Here is a 27,566-nt window from a genome sequence, read left to right as displayed (position 1 = left end):
TCTCTGCCCTCAGCAGAGGTGGAATTCAGGAGGCACTGGCTCCAGGATCAAGGCCTCTTCTGATTGTAACCGCCTCCCTCCCCCCCCCCCCCAAACTGTTCCCAGATTCTGCAGAGCCCCTCAGTAGGATGGGGACCCTAGTCTGGTCATCCTTCTGAATTTCCTCCTGCCTCGATTTGACCAAAGAGGGTACTTCCTTGAGGTTTTCAGTTCTATCCCCAGGATTCCTCTCAAGACAAGCATGCCTTTTCCACTTGCTCTAATCCCCACTTCCAGCTCTCCGCCTGTCTCAAGTAGAAGCCCTCCCGTCCCCATGCCATGAGGCTGCAGGTTTCAGACTTGCGATTTAATAAAAATCCTCCCACCCATTGACAGTATGCATGGTCCCAGGCTGGCCAGAGGTGGGTCCCAGCCTCCTCGCTTCCCCTGGCTCCTTCCTGTCCCGCCCCAGGGGTCCCAGGAGCCCTGCCTGGGGACTGCATCAATTGTTACCTCTACCTGCCCTCCCCAGGCCCGAGAAGGATGGGGCAGCCACTGGAGTGGATGCCGTCTGCACCCACCGCCCTGACCCTACGGGCCCTGGGCTGGACAGAGAGAGGCTGTACCAGGAGCTGAGCCAGCTGACCCGTGGTGTCACCAGGCTGGGTCCCTACACCCTGGATCCCAACAGTCTCTACATCAATGGTGAGGGGCTGCCACCCATGTCTGCACTTCTCCAGGCCCCACATCCTCCTCTCCATCCATTCCTCCCTTTCCCTCACTCCTCCCCCCCTCACCCTTTCTCCCTCCACCTGTGCAGGTTTCACCCACCAGACGCGGGCCACCACCCCCAGCAGTGAGTATTCAGAGGCTTCAGAAGTCCCTGCAACCACGTGAGGCCCTGCCCTTAGAACAGAAAAGGCCAGGAGCCCACCGCCTGCCCTCCACACCCCTGCTCCACCCCAGCCTCGGGTGAATGGGGATCCATGCCCATTAAAGCCCCAGACATAGGCCCCCGGTCCCTGGCATCTGCAGGATGACGAGGTCCCCACCCCAAGCACCTGTCTCCTCCCAGTTTCCGGGATGACAGACTCTCCATCCGTGGTGCGGGCTGTGCCAGGCTGTGGGTCTCCTGCTCCCTGTGGGTTCTGCAGCAGCAGGCGCTACATGAGTTCAGACTTCCCCTGGGGCTCACATTTCCTGTGCTTTGGGCAAGGTTTTGGTCTCTCCGGAGATGTCTTCCCGATTGTCTTCCTTGTGAGGAATCATGGCTGGGATGGTCCAGCTGCCTCACAGCCAAGTTGCCCCTTCACGCAGGACCTCTCCGTTCCCCTCCTCCTCATCTTGCTTTCTCTTTGCAGGTCACACCCAACCGGCTTCAGCCACCACCCCCAACAGTGAGTATTTCTGACCTCGTGTGCCTGTGACCACCACCCTTCCCCTAAAGATGGGGACTGCTCAGTCAGCCAGGCCTTCCCTCCTGTTCCTCCCCTTCTGGACGGGAAGTCCAGAGGACATGTATGGAAATGCGGGCCGAGCTGGAGGTGACAGGAGCCGCCTCTCCCCCCAACACAACTGAGGACGATGCCCTGATGTCTCTCTGATGGGCAGAGAGACAAGGACACGATTTATCACAGGAGCCACCACTGTTACCACCATTCCCACACCGATGGAGCACACCTCTGATAGCATCCCTTGTGGTTTTCTCCCTCCGCTGCTGTCATCTCCACGTCCTTCTCTAGCTCCAACCCTCAAGCCCTCAAGTAGGAAGGTCCTACTGGTACCAAAATCATTTCTACGAAATCCTTCATTCAAGATCACTTCTTCTCTCGTTGCTTATTCAGCTTCCCCAAGGAAACTCATCCATTCTCATGGGTTTCAGGGAGCATCTAGCTTCTGTGGGTCCAGCTGCTCAGAATCCAAATCTCAAGTCTAGCCCACTCCATGATGCAGCTTCTGATGCTTGGTCCACCCACCCACCTCCTGGACATCACCGGGGCCCTTGGTCTCTGACTCTGAAGTCACAGTCTCCTCCCAAGCTTGCTCCCTTTCCTTATTACCGAAGGCAGGGACATGGGTGTCAACCTTGGCCCTCCCTCTCATTCACCTCCCACATCCATCCATCCATCACCAAATCATCTCTTCTCCCTTTGTAATATCTTGCAAGTCCTTTCTCTGTATCTGTGTCACTCAGCCTTGATTCAGGCCATGGGCATTTTTTTTTGCCAGGCCTAATGCAGTAGCCTCTTCTCTGGCCTCCTACAGTCCTCTGCACAGCGGCTGCAGCGTCCCTCCCTCTGTCCACATAATTGCTGTCTTGTTGATGATCTTTGAATGACTCCACCTTATCTACATGTCCAAACCCTGAGCTGCATAGTCACTGCCCCCCCTTTCTGGGCTCCCAGGACCCCTCCAGTCTCACATCTATACTTCCTCATGGCCACAATGAAAGCATTCAAGTCCCTTGAGTACAACTACCCTGTCCTCCTGCTGGGCTTGTGTCCAGAGGCTGATTCTTCCGCTTGAGTGCTCTTCCTCTTGCTCAGCTGACTCTTACTCATGCTCTTGGTCACATCTGAAGTGATGCTTCCTCCTGGAAGCTGTCCTCAGTCATTTGTTGGATACCCCTCTGGAAATGTACAGCCTCCGGGCTCCCCTGCAGCATGATGGTCTGGCCACTCTCCTGGCTTCAATATTAGCAGCCTATGCCCCACCTTGGACCCGCAGAGCCCAGCACAGAGCCTCACACACATGAGACACCCGGTACACGCTCACTGAACGAAATGAGTGAAGAATTCCATGTTCTCTCCTTCCGCCTCTGCAGTCCATGGCTGTAGTTAGGTCCTCTGCCAGTACTCTACCGTTAGAGCTCCAAGCAACCTTGGCCCTTACCGTGGTCCAAGCTGGACATTTTTCTCTTCCTCCTTCACTGCAGCCACTGGCCCCGCTCTGGTGTCCTTCACCCTGAACTTCACCATCACCAACCTGCACTACACTGAGGACATGGGGCACCCCAGTTCCTTGAAGTTCAACTCCACCAAGAGGATCCTCCAGCACCAGGTGAGAGCCGCTCGATGACCACCGTCAGCGCCACCAATGCCCGCCCGCCTAGCCCTTCAGCCCTTCTGCTCACCCTCCTCTCTCTCCCCACCAGCTCAAGCTCCTGCTCAGTAAGACCAGTGTCGGCCCCCTCTACGCTGGCTGCACACTTGCCTCGCTCAGGTGAGACCCCCGGGTGGAAGGATGTGTTGGGTCCAGTGGATCCTCACGCGCTGGCCAGCAGGGCTCAGTTCCTGGGCATGCCTTTGGCACAGCTGGCCTCCAGCACCCATCACAACACTTTCATGCCTTCTTCATGCCCCCGGAGTAGGAACGCTCAAGACCTAGAAGTGAGGCATCGTGCTTACACTTACAAAATCCAGACGATCATCTGTTTTAGATGAAAGCTTTCCTCTTGGAAGAACCACTAGATCTTGTCTGCCAATTCCAATTAAGGTGTTTTCTGTTCTTAGTTGTGAGGGGGTCATCTCCAACAAGAGACACTTAGGAGAGCCCCTCTGGCCTTCAGAGCCAGCCCTTTTATACCCTCTCCGCCTCCTGCCTTCTACCTTCTTGCTGTCCCCATCCAGAAGGACCCCTCCAACAGTATTCAACATCCCCGTGTCCTTCTTTCCCCAGGCTTGAGAAGGGTGGGACAGCCACTGGAGTGGACATCGTCTGCACCGTCCACTCTGACCCTGCGGGCCCCGGGCTGGACAGAGAGCGGCTATACTGGGAGCTGAGCCGTGAGACCCATGGCATCACCCGGCTGGGGCCCTTCACCCTGGACAGGGACAGCCTCTGTGTCAACGGTGAGGGGCTGTGCTCCCACGAGGGTCTCTTTCCCAGCCAGAGTTTGTGTTTCTCTAAAGGAAGCTGTGGCCCATCTCCTTCCCCTCTGCTTTGGGTTCATTCCAATGATGGTACCATGGGCTCCAGCCACCTCCGATCCCACTATTTGGACACCTCCTCCCTAAGCATCCCTCTTCTGCCTCTCCCTCTCTGCTTTTCCCACAAAGGCCCCTAAATCCTACCTTTCCCTTACTCCTTTATGCTCACCCCAACTCCCACTCAGCTCCTCTGGCCTTCTCTCTGCAGGTTACACCTATGGAGCCACAGCCCCAACTACCACTGGTGAGTATTCCTTGCCCTGGCTTCCTGGGTCTCATCCCCACTTTGGGATTGGGGAGCAGCTGTTGTCCTTTACCACCTGTCCTTGATGAGGAAAACAACTGGAAAGGACCCTCATTCATCCCTTCTCTCCCTGGGATCTGGTGGAGAGTCCCAGCCCAGGGCTAGAGCATCTTACACACAAGTCTGTCCCCCCACTATTCTGACCCCCACATGTTTTTCACTCAGATTCTCCTAAAGCTGCCCTGGTACTCTTTCTTTCTTTCTTTCTTTCTTTCTTTCTTTCTTTTTCTTTCTTTCTTTCTTTCTTTCTTTCTTTCTTTCTCTCTTTCTTTTTCTTTCTTTCTTTCTTTCTTTCTTTCTTTCTTTCTTTCTTTCTTTCTCTTAACGTTTATTTATTTATTTTGAGAGAGAATGCACAAGCAGAGGAGGGGCAGAGAGAGAGGAGAGAGAATCCCAAGCAGGCTCCTTGCCGTCAGTGCAGAGCCTGACTCGAGACTTGATCCCACAACCTTGAGTCGTGACCTGAGCCAAAATCAAGAGCCAGATGCTTAGCCAACCGAGCCACACAGGCACTCCCCGGGTTCTCTTCTCTTATCCTTTTATTCACCTCTCTGTTCATTGTTCTGAGTGTCTTGACATCAGAGTTGTGCAGTTGTTGGATTTTCAGTGAACACGTACTGAGGCTGGCTGCCTTGCAGGCACCGTGCTAAATTGCATACTGAATTAGTCAGCTCTGGCTGCCAAAGCAGCCACCACAGGCTGGGTGGCTCAGAGCACAGAAGTGTATTTTCTCGCAGCTAGAACCTGGGGGGTGCCAGCAGGGCTGGGTTCTCTGGGGCCTCTCTCCTTGGCATGTGGATGGTGACCTCTTACTGCCTCTTGGCATGGTCACTCCTTTGCACACATGTTCCCCATGTCCCTCTGTGTCCCAATCTCCTCTTCTTATACAGATAGCAGCCAGATTGGATTAGGGCCCACCCCAACAGCCTCCTTTTAACTTAATTACCTCTCTAAAGACCCTGTCTCCAAATACAATCATGTACTGAGGTCCTGGAGATTGGAGCTTCTCAAATTTCGGTGGTTGGGGGGAGACTCAATTCATCCCAAAGCACATGCACCTTATCCTTTCATTCTTGCTACAAGCATGTGACTTAGCTCCAATTTACAGATGAGTAAACCCAAGCCCAGAGAGGCTGCCAAGTCACACAGCAAATAAATAATAGAACCAGGAGTTCCTTGACTCCAAAAACTCACAGTCTCATTCATCTCTCAGTTAATTTTTTTACCATGACACACTGATTTTTGGTGCACACTTGTCTTGTTCAAGTTCATGGGCCAAACTCCCATTGCATCCCCAGCAAACCCTGGAATGAGGGCCTTGTAGCTTTTTCAAGAGTTAAATGCCCTTGCATCCGAGGTGTGTTTTTACAACCCTTGCAAACTCTTCATGGGTCCATCTCTGGTCTTTTACACCACACTATCCTCATTTGCTCCTTCCAACATCAGCAGGGTTCTGGGCTCCTCAGGTCCAATGAGAACCATATTTCCCCAAATGATAGGAGGAAAAATAAGTTAAATTCATTCAATTGGCTGTGGTTTGTTTATCAGTATCCAGTCCTTGGAATAGATTCAGAAGCATTATAGTCTTTTTTTTTTTTTTCAACGTTTTTTATTTATTTTGGGACAGAGAGAGACAGAGCATGAACGGGGGAGGGGCAGAGAGAGAGGGAGACACAGAATCGGAAACAGGCTCCAGGCTCCGAGCCATCAGCCCAGAGCCCGACACGGGGCTCGAACTCACGGACCGCGAGATCGTGACCTGGCTGAAGTCGGACGCTTAACCGACTGCGCCACCCAGGCGCCCCAAGAAGCATTATAGTCTTAATTCAATGTACATGGAGGGAAGGCAAGATGGATGGGTGGAGGGATGGATGGAAGGAAGAAGTGATGAACAGAAGGAGGGAAGGAGAGAAGATGGATGAGCAGATGGAAGGAAGAAAAGATGAGTGGAAGGGGAAAAGGAGGGAGGAACCATGTCTAAATAGATGGAAAAAATAGATGTGGAAGGAAGCAAATATGGATAGATAGAAGGAAGAAAAAGGGTGGAGGAAGGAAGCAAGGAAAGGTAGGTAGGTGGAAGAAAGTGAGGATACAAGGAAAGACAGACAGAAGGATGCATAATGCATAGAAGGTATGAATGGGAAGAAGGAAAGACTAGGAGTGATGAAGGAAGGAATGATGTATGCAAGGATGGTGGCTGGCTGGCTGGTTGGATGGGTGGATGTCATGGGTGCACAGATGGATGAGTGAGTTGATGGAGAGATGGAGGATGGATGGATAGAGAGATAGATGGATGGATGGATGGGTGAATTGATAGATGGAATATGGAGGATGGATGGATGGAGACATGGATAGATAAATTCATGGATGGATGTCATGGGTGCATAGATGGATGGATGGATGTCATGGGTGCATGGATGGAGGGAGGAAAGGAGGGAGGGATGGGTGGATGAATGGATGATGGAGAATGTATGAGTGGAGAGATAGATGGATGGATGTCATGGATGCATGGATAGATGCATGAGTGGGTAGATGAAGAGATGGAAGAAGGATGAATGGGTGGAGAGATGGATGGGTGCATAGACAGATGGCAGATGAAAGGAAAGAATGGATAGAGGGAGGAAGAACCAAAGATGGATAGAAGGAAGGAAGGAAGGAAGGAAGGAAGGGTGAATGCATGGATGAATAGAAAGTTGGAAGGAAAGAAGAAAGGAAGGATGGAAGGAAGGATAGACAGAAGGAAGCTTGGAAGGAGTGATGAACAGAAGAGAAGGAGGAAAGAAGGGAGGTCAGCTTTTCTTGCAGAGGTTTGTCCTAAACAGTTGACCCTGTGCTGCTCCCTGCTTATCTAGTCTGGAGTCAAACCACCAGGCCTCTGTTCTTACTTGCATCATATATTTATTTATTATACTTCTCCTGGGGTCTATGCAGGTCACCCCCACTATTGAACACTGGGCCAGCTGCATGTGTCTAGGCAAAAGCATGTGTATTATCAGGGAGTTCATGAGCAAGGACTCTGGGGTCGGAGAACCTGGGTCCAAACCCTGACTTTCCCTCCCTCCAGTCATGTAACCCTGAGCAGGAGATCATTTCTGTGCTGTGGTTCTCCTTTGTTTAGTGTGGAGAAGTCTAGTGCCCAGCTCATATTCATCTGGGTAAAAACTCCACTTGCAGTGAGTGATCAGGAAGTATTTGCTTATTTGTCTTCTATAATAAACACTCAAATAGGTGTTTACTCTGTGCCCAGCACTGTGCTTAAGCACTTTACAAAATTCGACTTGTTCAAACCTCATAACAACTTTTGAAGTAGGAATCATTATTATCTTACAGATGAGTAAATTGAGGTGCAGAGAGATTGGTTACAGCTGCTAGTTGTTTTTTTTTTTTTTTACACAATGCCTAGAAGATTGGCATACCTGGGTGTTATAGAGAGACAGAGAGAGACAGACAGAGAGAGAGGAAAAGAGAGACAGAGGCACGGAGAGATAAAGAGATAGAGATGGGGGAACAGAAAGAAAGTGAAGGAACATGTCTGGGGTTATCCTTGGTCCCACATCAGCATGGTAAGCTGGAGCCTTTCCTTCTGGGAAAGAACAAAGCCACCATCATTTCCACAGAACCCTCCCCTCCTGCACCTGGGTGGAAACACCATCTCCAGCCCCCAGATCATTAAGCCTGTCCTTCCTTGCTGCTGGAGTTGTCTCCATTAAAACGTGGCCCTCGGGTTTCCTGGGAGGAGGACAAGAGGCCCTTGGAAGGCCCACTGTGGGTGGATGTTGGGCACCCGACCTCCCACAAGCCTTGGCTCTCTCTGCACTTACCACAGCTGGGGAGGCCCGTGAGGAGCTGTTCACACTGAACTTCACCATCGACAACCTGCGCTACTCAGCAGACATGGGCCGCCCCGGCTCCCTCAAGTTCAACATCACAGATACCCTCATGCAGCACCTGGTGAGAGCACTTCTTCTGCCTCTGTGCCTCCATGACCCCCTCTAGGGGCTGTTGCCACCTCTGACCACACTGGCTCTCTCCTTCCTCTCCAGCTGGGCCCATTGTTCCAGAAGAGCAGTCTGGGTACCCGATATACAGGCTGCAAGGTCACCTCACTAAGGTGAGAATCCCCCACCCACCATGGCCCACCGCCAAAGGACAAGGACTGTGGGGGCCACTCCCGGTTGTGGTGGACTGTCTGGGAGGGTCCTTTTTGGCATCATTTTTTTTTTAATATAATTATTGTCAAATTGGCTAACATACAGTATGTAAGGTGTGCTCTTGGTTTTGGGGGTAGATTCCCGTGGTTCATAGCTTCCATGCAACACCCAGTGCTCATCCCATCAAGTGCCCTCCTCAATGCCCACCACCCATTTTCCCCTCTCCCCTACCCCCATCCACTTTCAGTTTATTCTCTGTATTTAAGAGTCTCTTATGGTTCGACATCCATTTTCTGATATTACGTTGTTGTAATTGTCATAAAATATCTATAGACATAAAACTAGCCATTCTAACCATTTTCAAGCATACATTTCAGTGGCATCTGTTACATGCATGATGTTGTCACCCTTCCCCACCATCTAGTTCTGAAACTCTTCATCACTCTGTACCCATTGGGCAATTACTCGCACTTTTCTGGGTCAGTGTGTGTTCTCTTGGCGTTTATGAAGCCCTTCTCTATCTGTATTTTCATTCCACTGCCATTGGTGGTGTGGCTCCTCTGAGGCAAGTGGTGGGTCCCACAGTGATGGGCAGACACTGCCCCTGTGCTCATCTAGTGGATAAAGCAGAAAATAAGTAGAAGGAGAGATATCTAAAGTGGTTTCAAATGCAGTAAGGTGATGAGCATAATACATAAGAGATGGGAAAACAGCTTTACCTGGGGTACTCCAGCTCTTTGTGGTGGTGATTTCTCAGCTGGGTCCCAACTGGAAACAAGGATTTGGCCCTGAAAACTGTTCCAGGCAGAGGAAACAGCATGGGCAAAGGTCCTCAGGTAGGAATGAGCTTGGCATGCTCGGTGAACAGCAAGGAGGCCAATGTGGCTGGAGCAGAGAGAGAGCAAGGGGCAGAGAGAAAGGAGGTGAATTTCCAGACATTTGGATTAGACTTTCCAGAGTCTTGTCAGGAGTTGTTGTTTTTTTTTAATTGTGGTAAAGTACACATACCATAAAATTACCATCTGAACCATTTTTAAGTGTCCAACTCAGTAGTGTTAAGTGTATTCATATTGTTGTGCAACCAATCTCCAGAACTTGTAAAACTGAAACTCTATACCCATTAAACAGAAGCTCTCAGCTTCCCTCTACCCCCAGATATTAACAATCGCCATTCTACTTTCTGTCTCTATGAATTTGACTACTCTGGGTACGTCATACAAGAGGAATCATATGATATCTGTCCTTTCATGTGTGGTTTATTTCACTGACCACAAAGTCCTCAAGGTCCATCCACGTTGTAGCAGGTGTCAGAATTTCCTTCCCTTTTAAAGCTGAATAATATCCCACTGTATGGATATGTCATATTTTGTTTATCCATTCATCAGGACGCTGGTTTTTACATGAACAGGCAATGTGAGAGGTACTAGGGGTTCAGTACAACAATGAGCTAGACTGTCGTCCTATTTCCTGACCTCATGGAGGCCACTGTCTGGAGGGAACAGGAACAAATAATAGATGCTCACACTGAGGGCAACCAGGCCTGTGATGGGGGAAGCATGAGGTACTGTGGCAGCCAGAACCCTCTCCTGACCCAGCCTGGGAGGGTTTTTGGAGAAGGAGGAGGTATCTAAGTTGGGACCTGAAAGATGACCGGAAGTTACCCAGGTAAGGAGAGACAGGGAGAAACCTCCAGACAGAAGCCACAGCATGTGCAAAGATCCTGGGGTGAGAGAATGTGGCCAGGTGGAGAAAGTGTGAATGGTTCAACAAGGCTGGAACACAGGATATGAGGTGTGTGGTGACCTCGGGTAGAGAGATGCCACGTGGGCTACAGTCCCCAAGCATCAACCTCTCCTTCCTCAGGTCCATGAAGAATGGCGCCAAGACGAGGGTGAACATCCTCTGCACCTACCGGCAGCACCCCAGCAGCCCGGGTCTACTTGCGAAACAGGTGTTCCATGAACTGAGCAGGCAGACCCGTGGCATCACCCGGCTGGGCCCCTATTCACTGGACAAGGACAGCCTCTACCTCAATGGTGAGTTGTTCTTCACCCACCTCACTGCTTCTGCTTCCCCATCTCTGGAAACGTTTCTATTAACCACAGGTCAGTTCTCTAGCGGAAACCTTGGGACAAACTCAGGCATGAACCTCAACTCCACACTGACCCCCATCCTCCTACAGTCATTCTGCAAGGCTGTCCTTGATCACACCTATTTTACAGATGTAGAAATGGAGGCTCTGAAAGATTAAGTAATTTGTCCAAGTGGGTGTAGCTGGAGAGGGGTGAAGCCAGGCATGAGCCCCAGCAGTCAGCGTCCAGTGCCTTTAACTCCTAGAAGAGTCTTTTGGGAGAGACATGGGGAAAGAAAATCCCACATCTGTCTCCCCTACCACCTTCTCACCCTTGACCATGGATGGTCTACTCTTCTGGGTGGGACCCCAATGCCGGAACTAAGGTGGGTGCTCTGAACATCTGTGGGGCCCGAGCTTTGGACACACTGGACATCAGCCTAGCATCCAGGAAGGGACAGTGCTTAAGAGGGTGAGCCTTCTCTGGGGTTCTAAGAGGCAGAGCATGGCTGTAGTGAAGTTCATTGGAGTAACTCAGCTTCTCTCCTCTCTGTTTCCAACTTGGGAATGGAGTTTGGCAACTCACACTTTCTTGTCACCATTGCCACGTCAGGTGAGCAGGGGGGACATCCTGGTCCTTTATGATGCCCATTTTAGCAAAGAGGGAGCTGGTACAGAGAAAGGAAGGGACCTGCCCATGCCCGCAGTAGGTTTGTGGCCAGTCTGGGTCTTGGTGTTCCGAGTTCATATCTCTTCCCTTCGCCTTGGCCGTTGCAGAGGCCAGGGTAGGATGTTTCCTCCTGGAAACGGCACAAGTTATGTGCTTCTTCTTGCTCACTTGGTCAGTATTTGCGAGCATCTGCTAGAAGCTAGGCACTGTGCCTGGCACCAGGGACACAGACAGGAGGCATGTGCAACCTGTCCTAAGATAAGCTCCAGAGGTGCAGAGACATTTTGTTCGGTGCTGTATTCCCCAAATGTGATGGAACTTGGTACATAGTAGGTTCTCAATAAATATTTGTTGGATGGAGGGATAGATTGGAGGGAGGATGGAAGGGCAGAGGGTGGGATGAATGGGTATGTGGGGGAATGAGTGTGTGAACATGAATGTGGTGAGAGTCTCATGGGGGCATGCTGGAGAGGTGGACAGGGAAGGGTTGTTTCTAACCGGAAGATCAGGAAATCCTTAATGGTAGAGATGACATTGGAGTCTGGTCTTAGAAGATGCATAGATGGCCACCTGGTACATAGAAAGAGAGGCATCCAGCTGGAGCACCACATGGACAAAGACATGGAATGTCTGGGATTGTTCTGTCCCCTCCCCTTATGTGTGACATTTCTGTTTCCAGGTTATAACGAGCGTGGTCCAGATGAGCCTCCCACAAGTATGTATCTTTGCACCTCATACCCATCTTGAGCCAAGCTTTTCTCCTCACTAACAAAGGGAGCTTGCCCAGTATTGGCTTCATAAACTTTCCACACACATCTGGGTTGGAGAAAGAAATTTGAGCAAGCATTTCCTATAGGGATGGGGGTTGAGGTCAGATAATGACCTTGTAGTTCGTGCCTCCTGGAAACAAAATCTACAAGGGCCACAAAAGGGGCGTCAATATCAAGCTGCAAATCGTGGTGGCCACTTAGTGGTTTGGCCAAATTTTCCCATTCACTTAGCCAATGGTCCCTTCATCTATCTTTTAACCCATCCATTCTTCCATTCTCCCAGTTATCCTTCTCTTAGACTCTTCCTTCCCTCCTTCCTTCCCTTCTTCTTTTCTTCCTTCCTTCAATCTTTCTTTCCTTCCTTCTTTCCTTTTGTCCATCAATCCATTAATCCATCATCCTTCCTTTCCTTCTTCCTTCTATTCTCTCATCCACCCATCCTTCCATCTCTCCTTCCCCCCTTCATCCATCCTTCATTCGTTCTGTCCTTCATTCATTCTTCCATCTATACATCTTTCATTCTTTCCTTCCTTTCATCCATTCATCCGTCCATTCATCCTTTCTTCCTTTTCCCTGCTTCCCCCATCCCTCATTCATTCTATCCTTCATGTATTCTTCTACCCTTCCTCCATTCTTTCCTTCCTTCCTTCCTTCCTTTCTTCTTTCCTTCCATCCATCCATCCATCCATCCATCCATCCTCTGCCTGTTCACTTTTTGTCCTTTCTGCCTTCTGTCCTTCCATCCATCTCTCTTACTTTCCTTCCTTGTGTTTATTCTTGCTTTCCCTTTTACCCTTCATTTGTTCATTCTTCCTCTGTCCATCCAGGTATGCCATCTGTCTGTCCACCTTTCTTCCCATTCGTCTCTCTGCCTTCTTTGCTTAGTCTCTCTCTTGTTCACCTACCCTTACTCTCTTGGGTTCATTTCATTCATGGGCTCTCTCACCCCTCTGCTCACACAATTCTTCCTTCCCTTGCTCTCATTTATGGCACACCTGTGAACTCGTGTCTTGGGACCACCATTGCTGGAGTCCAGACAAATGTGGGGAGTTTCTCCCACTCTGTGGGGAGCTCTGTCCCCTCCTGATAACTGCCCTTTCCACAGCTCCTGAGGCAGCCACCACATTCCTGCCTAGTTCATCATCATCTGTGCAACCAGAAGCCACCACAGGTATTTAGGGAATCCTTTTTCTTCCTAAGAGAAACTTTACAGCCCTCCACCTCTACCAGCCAGTTGTAACACAGGGGCTGAGAAGCCAGAGTGTAAAATTCTGGTTTAGGACAGTCATGCCAATCCAAAGATTCTACTGACAATTCAATCTAATGCATACCTTCATGGACCCCCCAGTATTGTGAGATCAACAGACCATTATAACAGTGTGAAATGTTTTGGGGAGAGGGATCTAACATAATTTGGAAGGTAAGGAATTTCTGGAGAAATTTGCACCCAAACTGATTCTTTAAGAATGAGTAGGAGTCATCCAGGCAAATAGGGGATGAAGAGTTTTCCTGGTGTAGGGAATCTGATGAGCAAAGGCTCAGTGGCCGGAAACAGCATAGTATATGGAGAGAATTGAGAGGGATTTAGTTTGCATGAACCATGAACCTTAACCTGGAATAGATGGAGAAGTGAAGCTGAAACACTGGCAAAAACCAGATTGGGAGGGACATTGAGTGCCAGGTCAAGAAGCTTGAACTTAGCACTGAAGGCCAAAGGAAGCCATGGGAAGTGGTGACTATACTGAGATTTTCACTTAAGAAAATTCTTCTAGGGTCTAGTCAGTTAAGTGTCCAACTCTTGATTTGAGATCAGGATATGATCTCACAGTTTAGGAGATCAAGCCCTTCATCAGGCTCTGTGCTGATAGCACAGAGTCTGCTTAGGATTCTCTCTCCCTCTCTCTCTGCCCCTCCCCCATGCTTTCTCTCTCTTTCTCTCTCTCTCTCTCTCTCTCTCTCTCTCAAAATAAACAAGCAGTTTAAAAAAATTTCTGGGACACCTGCATGGTTCAGTCCATTAAACATCCAACTTTGGCTCAGGTCATGATCTTGTGGTTCATGAGTTCAGGCCCCATGTCAGGCTCTGTGCTGACAGCTCAGAGCCTGGAGCCCGCTTCAGATTCTGCATCTCCCTCTCTTTCTCTGCTCCTCCCCTGCTCATGATCTGTCTTTCTGTCTGTCTCTCTAAAAAATAAACATTAAAAAATAAATTAAAAATTAAAAAATTAAAAAATTTTTCCGCTAGAGTTCAGTGCAGAGAACATTCTTTAGATGGGGCATCCAGCAAGTCTGCTAGGATGTTGGTCCAGGTGAGAGAGGATAAGACTTGATCTGGGACAGGATAGAGAGAGGGTGTGTGAGGACCATTCTGTAAGTAGAAATGGTGTTACTTGGAGGGGAGAGAGAAGGAGCTAAGCAACGTGCTGGTTTTGGCTTGGGTGACCACATGGCGGGTGGTGGTGACACTGGAAGAGAAGATGACAGAGTAGGACGAATGCAGAATTTTGATTTGGTCTCAGGCCAGCTGTCAGTAGTCACCGTCTCTCCCCCTCCTTCTCGTAGCTATGGGACACAACCTGAAGACCTTTACACTGAACTTGACCATCTCCAACCTCCAGTATTCAACAGACATGAGCCACAGCTCAGCTACATTCAACTCCACCAAGAGGACCCTGCAGCACCTGGTGGGACCCTGCTCCTAGCAGCTCCTAGTGGGATAAATCCCAGCCAGCCCCTCCTGCTCATCCTCCTCTTCCTTCCTCCCCAGCTTGGATCCTTGTTCCAGAAGAGCAGCCTGGGCCCCTTCTATTCAGGTTGCAGACTAATCTCCCTCAGGTAGGACTTCCTCCTGAGCATTTGCCAGTAGTGACCATTTTGGTGACCAACCCTTTCAGTCTTCCCACTGACCTCCCATTTGCCCTTCCCTCCTTTTGGCCCCCATACTGAGGTTTCAGAACCTCTCTTTAAGAGTTCCCACATCCCTCTCTCCCCAGGCCTGAGAAGGATGGGGTAGCCACTCATGTTAACGCCATCTGCACCTATCACCATGACCCCATGGGCTACAGGCTGGACCGAGAACAGCTTTACTGGGAGCTAAGCCAGCTGACCCATGGTGTCACCCAGATGGGCATCTATACCCTGGTCAGGGACAGCCTCCTCGTCAATGGTGAGTGATTTATAGCAATCATTATTTGTCTCTGTTCTATTTTATTTCTTCCTTAACAAGTCAGCCCAAGCTCTGATTGAAGGACACCCTCCCCAAACTCTCCATGGAGAGAGTCTCTCCTGTTATTTCAGGTAAAAAGAGTGAAATTCTTTGACCAAATTAATATAAATAATTTTAATTTGCACTCCAAATGTCTGACTCGTAGATCTCTTGGGACAGTATTTCTTCTATACAAGGTTCCTCCATGCCAGTGGTTCTCACCTGGGGGTAATTCTGCCCCTCAGGAGACACTTGGCAATGTCCGGAGACATTTTGATCGCCACAACTGGGGGAGAGTGGTACTGGCACCTAGTGGCTCGAGGCTAGGGGTGTTACTAATGTCCTCCAGTGATCAGGGATCCTCACTGCCAAGAGTTACATAGCTCCGAATATCAGTAGTTCTGAGAATGAGAAACCCTGCTCTACATGGGCCTCTGGTCCCTAGATGGGCACCAACTTATCACACGTTATCACAATTATTTAATTGTGTAAGAGTTATTTAAATGTAAGAGTTACATAGCTCCGAATATCAGTAGTTCTGAGAATGAGAAACCCTGCTCTACATGGGCCTCTGGTCCCTAGACGGGCACCAACTTATCACACGTTATCACAATTATTTAATTATCCAACTCTATGAAATTAAGGTCTCGTAGTCTGGCGATATACCCTCAGTTCTTTATGTGTCAGTACATTGTCATCCCCAATGAGTGAGTAAATGAGTGAACAAATGGGAGATGAGTATCTCAGCCCCCATATTGGGGGATCCACTGTAGTTCACATTTACGCATTCAACAGATGCATAGACAATACCATTCTGTCCCAAGCCATGTGCTGGATACAGAGATGGAACTCGCAGGTTCTCTCCCTGAAAACTAATAATCAAGAGAATGAATGTTATCTAGGGACACACAAACAAGGCAGGGACACTGTTATTAACAGGGTGCCGTGGAAGCACACAGGAGGAGCAAGTCAAGGAGGGCTTCTTGGAAGAGGATATTATGTACCCAGCACTGTAGTAGGTATGGGGACATGGCAAGAACAAGACAGATGGGTCCCTGCTCTCCTGGAGTCTCATCTCATCGAGGTCCTGAAACATGAGTAGGAGATTTCCAGAAAAAGAGGATTGAAAATATTCCAGGAAGCCAGAACTGCCTAAGCACAAGCAGAAAAGCTCAGCTCAGGAGAATCACTGGAAAATTCCAGTTTTCCCCCTCTTTGGGGTGACTTTCCACTAGGAACCCCCTGGCATGTGGGCCTGAATTTGGCTGATTCTGACAGCAGTCATCAGGCCTCTCTCTGTTTGAAAGGGTAAGAGTCTCCACCTCTCTTCTCTTCCTATCATTGGCTCCAGGCTACGCACCCCAGAATTTATCTATTCAGAATGAGTATCAGCTGAATTTCCGCATCCTCAACTGGAACCTCAGCAACTCAGACCCTGCATCCTTGGAGTACACAACCCTGCTGAGAGACATCCAGGACAAGGTGACATCTCTCTCATCTTTCCTGTCTCTCCTTGCCCTCCCCTCCCCCCCCCCCACCATTCCTCTGTCTGACTCACATCCATTAAGTGTTTCAACTCCTCACTTTACCTAATGTGTTCTGGGTTCTCTCAGTTTCCAAAGGTGGTGCTCTGATTGCCTTCTCCCCTTCCCAGATGGGCACACTAAGGCTCAGAAAGGGGAGTGGTGTGCCCAAGATCACACAGTGAGTTAAGGGGCAGAGCCAGGATTTGAACTCACGTCTCCTTTGTCCCAAAGCCTGTGTTCCTTCCATGACTCCAGGAGCTCCTGCCAGCCCCAGGTGATCTCCATCTTACCCTTTATTCTAGGTCACCAAACTCTACAGAGGCAGCCAGCTACAAGACATTTTCCGCTCCTGCCTGGTCACCAACTTGACGTAAGTTGAGGAGGTTGGCAGCACTGGCTGAGCTGGCAGCTTGTGGCTCTGAGCTACCATCCTGGCATACTCCTTGAGCTGGAAGTCAGTGGCATGGTGCCCATGCTCTCCCACGTCCCTGTCAGTTAATCCTACCATCTCCTTTCATAGGTCTTCGGTTGGTGGGGGGGGGTGGGAGGCAGGAAAAGGATTAACTTCCCGGGACCACCAACTCCATTAGCCACCACCTTCTCCTTTCTGGATGCTTTCAACAAATATCAGCCCAATAATAACATTTCCTATGGCCACACACCATCTATGACCATCTCCATTGTTCAGAGGGGAAGCTGAGGCTCAGAGAAACAGTGAACAGCCCAAGAATTGCCCAAGTTGGATTTTAACCCAAGTCTCCGAGGGATGGGTAGAGGAACTGAGACATCTACACTGGGGAGCAGGACAATCATGGGACACAGTGCCAACATTGAGTGTTTCCAAACTTCAGTTCCTTTGGCTTTAAGATGGGGATAATTATAATAATACCTTCCACTGGGGTGATGGTGAGGGAATGTGTATTCACTTCCTAGAGGTGCTCAATAGATGTTCGTTAATTTTATAGTTATTTGTTCTATTCCCAACTCCTAGAAACCTTGTATTTTTGGTCAGGGTCTCTTCTCTAGCCTGAGGGAAGAGGAAGCCAGGTAATTTCTTACTTCTTGCCTGTAGGTCTTTGGCTGTATAAAACGGGAACTCAGGAGACACTACTGGTGTTGGGTGCTGGCTAAGTTCCATGGTCTCTGTCCCTAGGTTGGACTCCATGTTGGTCACCATCAAGGCTCTGTTCTCGTCCAATGTGGACCCCAGTATGGTGAAGCAAGTCTTTCTAGACAAGACCCTGAATGTCTCATCCCACTGGCTTGGTGCCACCTATCAGCTGGCGGATTTGCATGTGACAGGTGTGAGATTGTGGGGTTGGTTTCATGGCTTGAAGAAATGGGGCTTTGAGGAGGAATGGGGCTTCTCTGTAGCAGTGGAATGGATGGAGGCTCTGGAGGGGAAAGGGGGTCTTTCTGGAGGCCCATGTTGATGGACCATGGCAACGGGTCATCCCAACAGGAGGAGGAAAGAAAACATGCAGCAACTGCACCCAAGGGGACAGTCATTTTTACATGTAGATATTTCTAACCCAAAGTGTGGAGTATCCTGCGTGTCCTTCTTAGGCCCTCCAGTTATGAGTCATGTACTGATTGACTGAAGGACTCATTCATGCATTCATTCAACGAATATGTCATGAAAGTAAATAGATGCTGATGATTCACTGTGCTAACTGCTGTAACCAGGTAATTTAAAGAGCCTGTGGGCACTCACAAGGAGAGACACATGGCCCATCTTGGAAAGTTTTCTGGAGGAAGTTATTGAAAAACTGAGATGTGATGGCGAACATAGCCTAGCCAATGGGAAGAGGTGGGGAGTTGAGCTAGCTGTGTTTATAACCTAGAAGATAAAATATTTGGGGAGACTGTAAGGAGTTTGGCGTCACTAGAGCAAACACTTTGGCATGAGAGAAGTGATAGGTAAGGCTATAGATGCAGGCGGGGACTTTCTTGGGTATTGGGATGGTTTGCAGAAGAACACAACACAGAGTTCTGCTTTAGAAAGCTCATCTTCTGAGTTCTGTGTAGAGAGTGGATTGGGAGGGGGAGAAAACCAGAGGCAGCAAGACACATTAGGAACCTAGGTCAACAAAGGGGTATGACAGATGTCCCCTGAGGTGATCGGCACCTACACTTGCCATCTGTGCGCCAGAGAAGCCCAGTCTCATCTTCCCCACATGCTAGTGAGCTCTCATAATGCTTAAGGAAGGGTTGGATGGATAGACAGATCAATGGATTCAAAGTGGCCAGGTAGATGGAGATCTTATGTATCCCACCTTTCAGAATCCAACTCAGGTCACATTGCCAAGAATAATTAGACTAGCTGGAATGACTTCTTTGCTTAAATCTTCACCTGTTGGGGACCTCTATACCTTCTTTTTATTATAGAAGTGGAGTCAACAGCTCATCTACCAACAGACAAACCAACAAGCAGTCCCACCTCTCAGCACTTCCAGCTGAATTTCACTGTCACCAACCTACTCTATTCCCAAGACTTATCCCAGCCCAACACCACCAAACACCAGCGGAACAAGAGAAGTATCGAGAATGCGGTGAGAATGGGTTTGTGTCCCATGTAGAGACAGACTGATGGGTAGTCAGAGGGTGATTTTTTGTGACAATTCATCCAGACAGGTTCTTTTGCCCATTTACAAATAAAGAAACAGGCACAGAGAGGTTCAGTAGCTACTCTAGGATCATATAGCTAAGTCACACCCTGGAATGGGATGTCCTTTGGTGCACATACCTGGGCTAGTATTTGTTGAGATAATAAAAAGTAGATGGGGAAGTATGCTCAGTGGCTAAAAATTCTCTGATGCCACTGGGCCTGGAATTCTGACCAAGGGAACATCACCCTGTTTTTCAGCTCAACCAGCTCTTCCGAAACAGCAGCATGAAGAGTTATTTCTCTGACTGTCAAGTTTTAGCATTCAGGTGAGTTCCAACTCGGGACCTAATCACTCTGGAGACTCCCGCGGTCCTTTAAGTAAAAGTATCCCCATGTCATGGTCTCAGTTTCTAGTTCTTATGGAAGATAGCCCTACGAGCATAAAACTGTTACCTAAAAACCAGCTTGTTCCTAAACCAATGACGCCAACTGGCTTAGAAACTCAAGAGAGCCAGTGTAGACCTCAGTAGACATGGAGGTGGCTGGTGCTGGGAGCCATGGAATATGGAGTGTAGCATCAATGAATGCCTTAAGAAATCAGCTGCTGGAGGGGCACCTGGGTGGCTCAGTTAAGCATCCGACTTCAGCTCAGGTCATGATCTCACAGTTCGTGAGCTCAAGCCCCATATCAGGCTCTGTGCTGACAGCTCAGAGCCTGGAGCCTGCTTCGAATTCTGTGTCTCCCTCTCTCTCTGCTCTTCCCCTGCTCAGGCTCTGTCTCTCTCTCCTTCAAAAATAATTAAAACATTAAAAAGAATTTTTTTTTAAGAAATCATCCGTTGGAGTCGGGATCCATAGAAGATGGGGGTGGGTAGAACCAGATGACTTAGAATCCAGCAGTCTAACCGGGTTACTCAGTAGTATAGCCACTAATCACATGAGGCAATCGAAATTGTTTATACATCTCTTGAGATATGATTCATCTATAAAATGCACCCTTTTGAAGTATACAGTTTAGTGGTATATTTATAGAGTGGTACAACCATCCCACTCTCTAATGGTAGGATGTTTAAAAAAAAAAAAGTCCCGTCCCCATTAGCAGCTGCTACCTATTCTTCCCTCAGCCCCATCCCCTAGCAAACAATAATCTACTTTCTGTCTCTCTGGATTTGCCTATTCTGAACATTCCATTTAAATGGATCAATACACTATGTGGTCTTCTGTGACTGACTTCTTTCACTGAGCATCCTGTTTTCAGGGTTGATCCATGTTGTAGCATGGATAGGTACTCTATTCCTTCCTCTGTGACTGAACAATGTTCTGTTGTATGGATATGCCACTTTTCATTTATCCATCCATTCACTGATGGACATTGGGTTGTCTCCCCCTTTGCCTATTATGAATAATGACCCTGGACCCTATTACGAATAATGAAAAACTTGTGTAAGTCTTTGCATCAGTTTGAGTTTGAAGTTCTTTTGGGCATATACATAGGACTGGTCTTGTAGGGTCATGTGTTAATTTCATGTTAACTTTTGAGGAACTACTGAACTGTTTGCCCAAGAGGCTCTACCATTTGCCATCCCCACAAGCAATGTATGAGGGTTCCAAATTATCCAGGTCTTCACCAACAATTGTTATTATCCTTTTTTTACTCTAATCATCCTAGTGGATGTGAAGTGGTATCTCACTGTGGTTTTGATTTGCATTTTCCTAGTGATTAGTGACGTGGAGCAATTTTTCATGTACTATGGGTCATTTCTGTACCTTCTTTGCAGAAATGTCTATTCAGGTCCTTTACCCAGTTTTGCATTGATTTTCTTTCTAATTGTTGAGTTATAATTGTTCTTTGTGTGTTCTGGATACTACACCCTTATCAGACATATGATTTGCAAATATGTTCTTCCATTTTAGTAGGTTGCCTTTTCACCTTCTAAGTACTACCCTTTGAAACACAATCATTCTTAATTTTGATGACTCTCAATTTATCAATGTTTTCTTTGGTTGTTTGTGATTTTAGTCCCATATCCAAAAAACCATTGTCTAATCCAAATTCACAGAGATTTATTTACACCTAGGTTTTCTTCTAAGGATTGTATCATTATCTCTTACATTTAGGCATTTGATTTATTTTGAATTAATTTTTGTATATGTTGTGAGGTACGGGTCCAATTTCATTCTTTTGTATGTGGATATCTAGTTGTCTTAGTACCATATGTTAAAATTTTTTTTAACATTTATTCATTTTTGAGAACAGAGAGAGACAGAATGCGAGCGGGGGAGGGGCAGAGAGAGGGAGACACAGAATCCAAAGCAGGCTCCAGGCTCTGAGCTGTCAGCACAGAGCCCGAGGTGGGGCTCGAACCCACAAACCTTGAGATTATGACCTGAGCCGAAGTTAGGCACTCAACCGACTGAGCCACCCAGGTGCCCCATCAGTACCATTTGTTAAATAGACTATTCATTCCCTATTATCTTGGCAACCTTGTTGAAAATCAATGTCCATGATTGCATGAGTTTTTTATGGATTCTGAATTCTATCCCACTGATCTATATGTCTATCCTTATACTAGTGGCAACTGTTTTTATTACTGTAGCTTGGTATAAGTTTTGAAATTGGGAAATCGAGTTCTCCAACTTTGTACTTTCTCCATATTGATTTACCTATTTGAGGTCCCTTGCAACCCCATATGGGTTTTAGAATCAGCTTATTAATTTCTGTAAAAGAGTCAGCTGGGATTCTGATAGGGATTGCATTTTATCTGTAGATCAGTTTGGGGAGTATTGACATTTCAACAATAATAAATCCTCAGTCTATGAACATGGGATACGTTTCCATGTGTTTAGGTATTTTAAAATTTCTTTCAACATGTTTTATAGTTTTCAATGTACAAATCTCACAATGTTTTTGTTAAATTTATTCCTACATGTTTTGTATTTTGTTCTTTGATGCTGTTATAAATGGAATTGTTTTATTTCATTTTTAAGAATGTTAATTGCTAGGGGCGCCTGAGTGGCTCAGTTCATTGAGCATCTGACTTGGGCTTGGGTCATGATCTCACAGCTCATGGGTTGTGCTGATGGCTTGGAGCCTGGGGCCTGCTTTGGATTCTGTGTCTCCCTCTCTCTGTGCCCTCCCCCACTCACTCTGTCTCTCTCTCAAAAATAAATAAACATTAAAAATTTTTTTTAAAGAATGTTAATTGCTAGTGTATATAAATACAATGATTTTTGTACATTGGTCTCATATCCTACATTCATGCTGAACTAATAGTTTTCAGCTATGTGTGTCTGTGTCTGTGAGTGTGTATTAGGATTTTCTATATTTAATAACATGTCATCTGCAAATAGAGATAATTCTACATCTTTCCTTTCCATCTGAATTTTTATCATTTCTTTTTCTTGCCTGATTATTTTATTAGAATTACATCTATTAAAATGTAAATAGGACATGAAATGAAGGAAGACAACACTGTCTTGTCCCCAATCTTAGGGGAAAACTTTCAGTCTTTCACCATTGAGTATGATTTTATCTGTGAGTTTTTCACAGATGCTATTTTTCAGGTTGAGCAACTTTACTTTCTATTCCTAGTTTGTTGTTGTTGTTGTTTTTTTAATCATAAAGGATGTTGTATTTTCTCATATTCTCCTTTTGGATGTGTTTGAGATTGGGTGGCATTTGTCCTTTATTAATATGCTCTATTTCACTGACAATTTTTTAAGATATTAAGCTAGCCTTTTAGCTAGAGGTGAGAGATTAAGGCCTACTCAAATATTTCCTAGGTATTCACACAACCCCACACACTTGTGACTTTCTAGATCCCCACAAACATATTGGAGCTTTTCAAAACCCCTCAGGGACATCTCATTCCCTACTTCTTAAAAACTTTTTGGCTCACCTCTTGCCTGCCTCAACTGTTACTGCTTCCTCAGGCAGCTGCCATGTTAAACAATAATCACTGATTGTTTTGGGCAAGTGCCCTGAGAATAGGCTTCCCTGACCGAAAAAGTTCGGAATCAAATAAAGTCAAATCTTGAAAATGGGGCTTTCTAAAAGGAATCTCCAGACAGGTCAAATATTGAAAAGTCAGTGGGAATGGGTTGTTTTGGGGAATTCCAAACACATTATGGCTACTAGGCTGCTGGTTTTCACAGCTACCATGGTTCTCATACTGCTGGTTTTCAAAGCGTCTAGGGATATTGTGAGAGCAGCCTGGAAATAATGCAAGTTCCAATGCCATGTAGCTTGCTCCTTTTACCAAGATTCAGCCATTTTTTTCCTCAACTAAATGATCCTCAGATTATTGCAAACCTTCGGTTAATGAAAAGGTTGATTTTGGCCATTCTTGCCAGTATTCTCAATGATTTTATGCAGTTTTGGAAGTCCTTAGTCCAAATGTTTCAAATGTGTTCTCCCCGTGGCTATTTATTTATTAATTCATTAAATTAAATTAAATGAGATATTCAGTTACTCACCCATAGTACCATACTTTAAGTGTTCAACAGCAACATGGGTCTAATAATGACTGTATTTTGATATTTAGGCACAAATGTTTGTATCATTGCAGAAAGTCCTTTTGGACATGACTTCCTTCTAGAAGCAGGGTAGAATTCAAGATACCCTTGTTCATCCCTTTTGCCCTTCCAGGTCTGTCCCCGACAGCAACCACACTGGGGTGGACTCCATCTGTAACTTTTCACCATTGGCTCGGAGACTGGACAAAATTACCATCTATGAGGAGTTCTTGAGGCTGACCCGAAATGGTACCCAGCTGCAGAATTTTACCCTGGACAGAAACAGTGTCCTTGTGGATGGTAAGGCATCCTGGTCATTGGGGCAGGAGTGGAGGGTTCCAACTTCCACACATGGGGCTCTTCCTGGGAATCTGGAGACCTGAACTTTTTCTGGAGCATTGAACTTTTTTTAGGCTGCCAGGAAATGGCATAGTCTCCCAGGCTTTATCCACCATCGAAGGAGACGAAAGGACACCCTGTGGGATATTGGAGATACTTGCTCTCTCGGAGATAGCTCTGTGACTTCAGGCTGGTCACTTCCCTTCTCTGGAATTCTGTCTCTCATCTCTGTACTGAAGTCACTTGGCAAGACAGTCAGTAAGGGCCTCTGGCTCCAAGCTGTGTGTGAGCCAGCCTTGACAGACATAGGGGATGGACCTCTTTTCTTCCTGACAGGCTGTATAAAAACAGCCAATGGACCTGACATGGCCCACGGGCTGTCATTTGCCAAGTTTTGCTCTAGATCAGCACCATGCAGAACTTTCTGCAATGATGGATTGTTCTATATGTGTGCTGTCTAGTACAGCAGACATATGTGACCATTGAGTACTTGAAGTCTGGCTAATGTGACTGGCTTTTACAGTTACCGAGTTTTAATGTTACCAAGATACCATATTTTTAATTTTATTTAATTAAAATTATTTTTTTATTTTAGTTAACATACAGTGCAGTATTGGTTTCAGAAGTAGAATTCAGTGATTCATCACTTACATACAATAGCCAGTCCTTATTACAAGTGCCCTTCTTAATAGCCATTACCCATCTAACTTATCTCCCAGCCACCTCCCTCCTTCAACCCTCAGTTTGTTCTCTCTCATTAAGAGTCTCTTGTGGTTTGTTGGAAAAAAGAAAAAAAAGAAAAATTAAAATTATTTTTAAGAAGCCACTTGTAGCTGCTCCATATTGGACAGCACATCTATAAGAAATTGGCTAGGGAGAGGGTGTATACTAGGGGGGCCTGAAACCTGCCCCCATGCCCAGTGGGTACTATGTGTCCCTACCCTCATGGGGTTTATGTTGCAGTTGGCAATAACAAGAATAGGCAATTGAAAATTATAAATTATTTAATGTGAAATAATTCATACTTGGGAGTGGTGATCAGAGAAGCCTTCCTGGAGGAAATTACACTGAAGGTGAATCCTGGAAAGTGGGTATAAAGCAACTTGGTAAAGGAGAAGGGGGTGAATGTGTTTGTAGGCAGAGAAGAGAGCATTTGGGAATTTACAAATTTAGAGAGATCCCTTGGGCTTACCAACTAGGATGACCCATTCTCCCCCAAACTATCATAAGATGGCTCAGCCCAATTTCGGTCCTCCTTGTCCACTGGTATGAATTTGATTTAATTAATTACACCCCTGTAGTGTGATAATAGCCTTGGATTAGGTAGCCTTTTTAGAGAAAAATGGGTCAACATCATAATTCCTACTTCAACATTTCAGTGAAAATATGAAGCAAGGGTGGTGAGTGCTGATAATTTATACATTGGATGAAATAATGTTTTAATCGGGTGAGATATGCATTGTTAAACCTAGGTGATGTATGTTCATGATATTCTATGTTTCTGTGCATTTGAAAAGTTTTATTTAAAAAGCATAAAACAAACTCACGTGCATTCTCCATTTCATTCACTTCCAGGGTATTCTCCCAACAGAAATGATGTCTTGACTGAGAATTCAGGTAAGCCTCAAAGAAGCTCCAACCCAGATTGGGGAGGGAATGTCTTGATGCTGTACCTGGTCAAAGAGACCCATGTACCCAGAGTCATAGATGATGATGAAAGGTGGCCAAGGCATGTCAGGGACTGTTAGGCACAACGCAGGGATGCCAGGAGCCCTGGGAAATGACAGGAGGAGGCTAACACCAGCCCTTGTCTCCCCAGACCTCCCCTTCTGGGCCATCATCCTCATTTGCTTGGCGGGACTCCTGGTACTCATCACATGCCTAATCTGCTGTTTCCTGGTAAGTAAGGAAGGGTTGCTTGTCTTTTTATCATTGGGTTGTAAGAATTCTTTATATTTTATAAATACATGTTATTTGCTGGGGATATGTTTTGTGATTTTTTTCTCCCAGTCTGTGTGTGGCTTGCTTTTTCCTTTTTTTTTTTTTTAATGTTTTTTTATTATTTATTCTTGAGAGAGTTAAAGAGACAGAGCACGAGTGGAGGAGGAGCAGGGAGAGGGAGACACAGAATCTGAAGCAGACTCCAGAGTCTGAGCTGCCAGCACAGGGCCCAATGTGGGGCTCAAAGTCATGAACCACAGGACCTGACCTGAACTGAAGTTGGACACTTAACCAAATGAGCCACCCAGGCACCCCAACTTTTTCCTTCTTTAAAACAACATTAGTCATTAGGGAAATGTAAATGAAAGTCATAATGAGGTATTGTGACACACAAGGGTGGCTAAAATTAAAAAGACTGACTATAATAATTGTTGGTGAAGATGAGGAACAACCGGAACTCTCAAATAGTGAGAAATAGCTTGGATGCATCTTTAAAGGTCACGTACACCTGCCCAGCCTTTCCACTCCTAGGAATTCATGCAAGAAAAATAATAAAATATCCTTTGGATAGGGGCGCCTGGGTGGCTCAGTTGGTTGAGCGTCTGACTTCAGCTCAGGTCACGATCTCGTGGTCTATGAGTTCGAGCCCCGCGTTGGGCTCTGGGCTGATGGCTCAGAGCCTGGAGCCTACTTAGCAGCACTCTCAACAATAGCCAAATTATGGAAAGAGCCTAAATGTCCATCAACTGATGAATGGATAAAGAAATTGTGGTTTATATACACAATGGAATACTACGTGGCAATGAGAAAAAAATGAAATATGGCCTTTTGTAGCAACGTGGATGCAACTGGAGAGTGTGATGCTAAGTGAAATAAGCCATACAGAGAAAGACAGATACCATATGGTTTCACTCTTATGTGGATCCTGAGAAACTTAACAGAAACCCATGGGGGAGGGGAAGGAAAAAAAAAAAGAGGTTAGAGTGGGAGAGAGCTAAAGCATAAGAGACTGTTAAAAACTGAGAACAAACTGAGGGTTTATGGGGGGTGGGAGGGAGGGGAGGGTGGGAGATGGGTATTGAGGAGGGCACCTTTTGGGATGAGCACTGGGTGTTGTATGGAAACCAATTTGACAATAAATTTCATATATTAAAATAAATAAATAAATAAAAATAAAAATAAAATATCCAAAATTCCAAAAAAAAAAAAAATCCTTTGGATAAATACCTAGTAGTACAATTGCTGGGTTATAGGGTAGTTCTATTTTTTTTTTTTTAGTAACCTCCATACTGTTTTCCAGAGTGGCTGCACCAGTTTGCATTCCCACCAGTCATGCAAAAGTGTTCCCCTTTCTCCACATCCTTGCCAACATCTGTTGTTTTCTGAATTGTTAATTTTAGCCACTCTGACAGGTGTGAGATGGTATCTCATTGTGGTTTTGATTTGTATTTCCCTGATGATGAGTGACATTCAACATCTTTTCATGTGTCTGTTAGCCATCTGGATTTCTTCTTTCAAAAAGTGTCTGTTCATGTCTTTTGCCCATTTCTTCACTGGG

The 27,566-nt window shown here is 46.6% G+C and overlaps 1 protein-coding gene across 1 annotated transcript in view; it reads left to right on the top strand.

Moving 5' to 3' along the window:
* The window catches only part of MUC16 (mucin 16, cell surface associated), an 84,426-nt gene that overhangs the window by 55,273 nt on the left and 1,587 nt on the right, over positions 1–27,566 (top strand). Inside the window, exons 31-53 of the mRNA XM_078443432.2 lie at positions 512–684; positions 800–835; positions 1,341–1,376; positions 2,915–3,039; positions 3,134–3,201; positions 3,658–3,830; positions 4,117–4,152; positions 8,039–8,163; positions 8,256–8,323; positions 10,227–10,399; positions 11,784–11,819; positions 12,980–13,045; positions 14,437–14,558; positions 14,642–14,709; positions 14,868–15,040; positions 16,431–16,561; positions 16,908–16,975; positions 17,759–17,907; positions 18,994–19,157; positions 19,472–19,539; positions 23,862–24,028; positions 25,643–25,684; positions 25,887–25,966. Of these exons, the coding sequence (XP_078299558.2) occupies positions 512–684; positions 800–835; positions 1,341–1,376; positions 2,915–3,039; positions 3,134–3,201; positions 3,658–3,830; positions 4,117–4,152; positions 8,039–8,163; positions 8,256–8,323; positions 10,227–10,399; positions 11,784–11,819; positions 12,980–13,045; positions 14,437–14,558; positions 14,642–14,709; positions 14,868–15,040; positions 16,431–16,561; positions 16,908–16,975; positions 17,759–17,907; positions 18,994–19,157; positions 19,472–19,539; positions 23,862–24,028; positions 25,643–25,684; positions 25,887–25,966 (2,347 nt within the window). The remainder of the gene's footprint in view (positions 1–511; positions 685–799; positions 836–1,340; positions 1,377–2,914; positions 3,040–3,133; positions 3,202–3,657; positions 3,831–4,116; positions 4,153–8,038; positions 8,164–8,255; positions 8,324–10,226; positions 10,400–11,783; positions 11,820–12,979; positions 13,046–14,436; positions 14,559–14,641; positions 14,710–14,867; positions 15,041–16,430; positions 16,562–16,907; positions 16,976–17,758; positions 17,908–18,993; positions 19,158–19,471; positions 19,540–23,861; positions 24,029–25,642; positions 25,685–25,886; positions 25,967–27,566) is intronic.

This window comes from Panthera onca, chromosome A2 (assembly GCF_046562875.1).
Source record: "Panthera onca isolate mPanOnc1 chromosome A2, mPanOnc1 haplotype 2, whole genome shotgun sequence".
Classification (NCBI taxonomy): domain Eukaryota; kingdom Metazoa; phylum Chordata; class Mammalia; order Carnivora; family Felidae; genus Panthera; species Panthera onca.
This window is presented reverse-complemented; position numbering and strand designations above follow the sequence as displayed.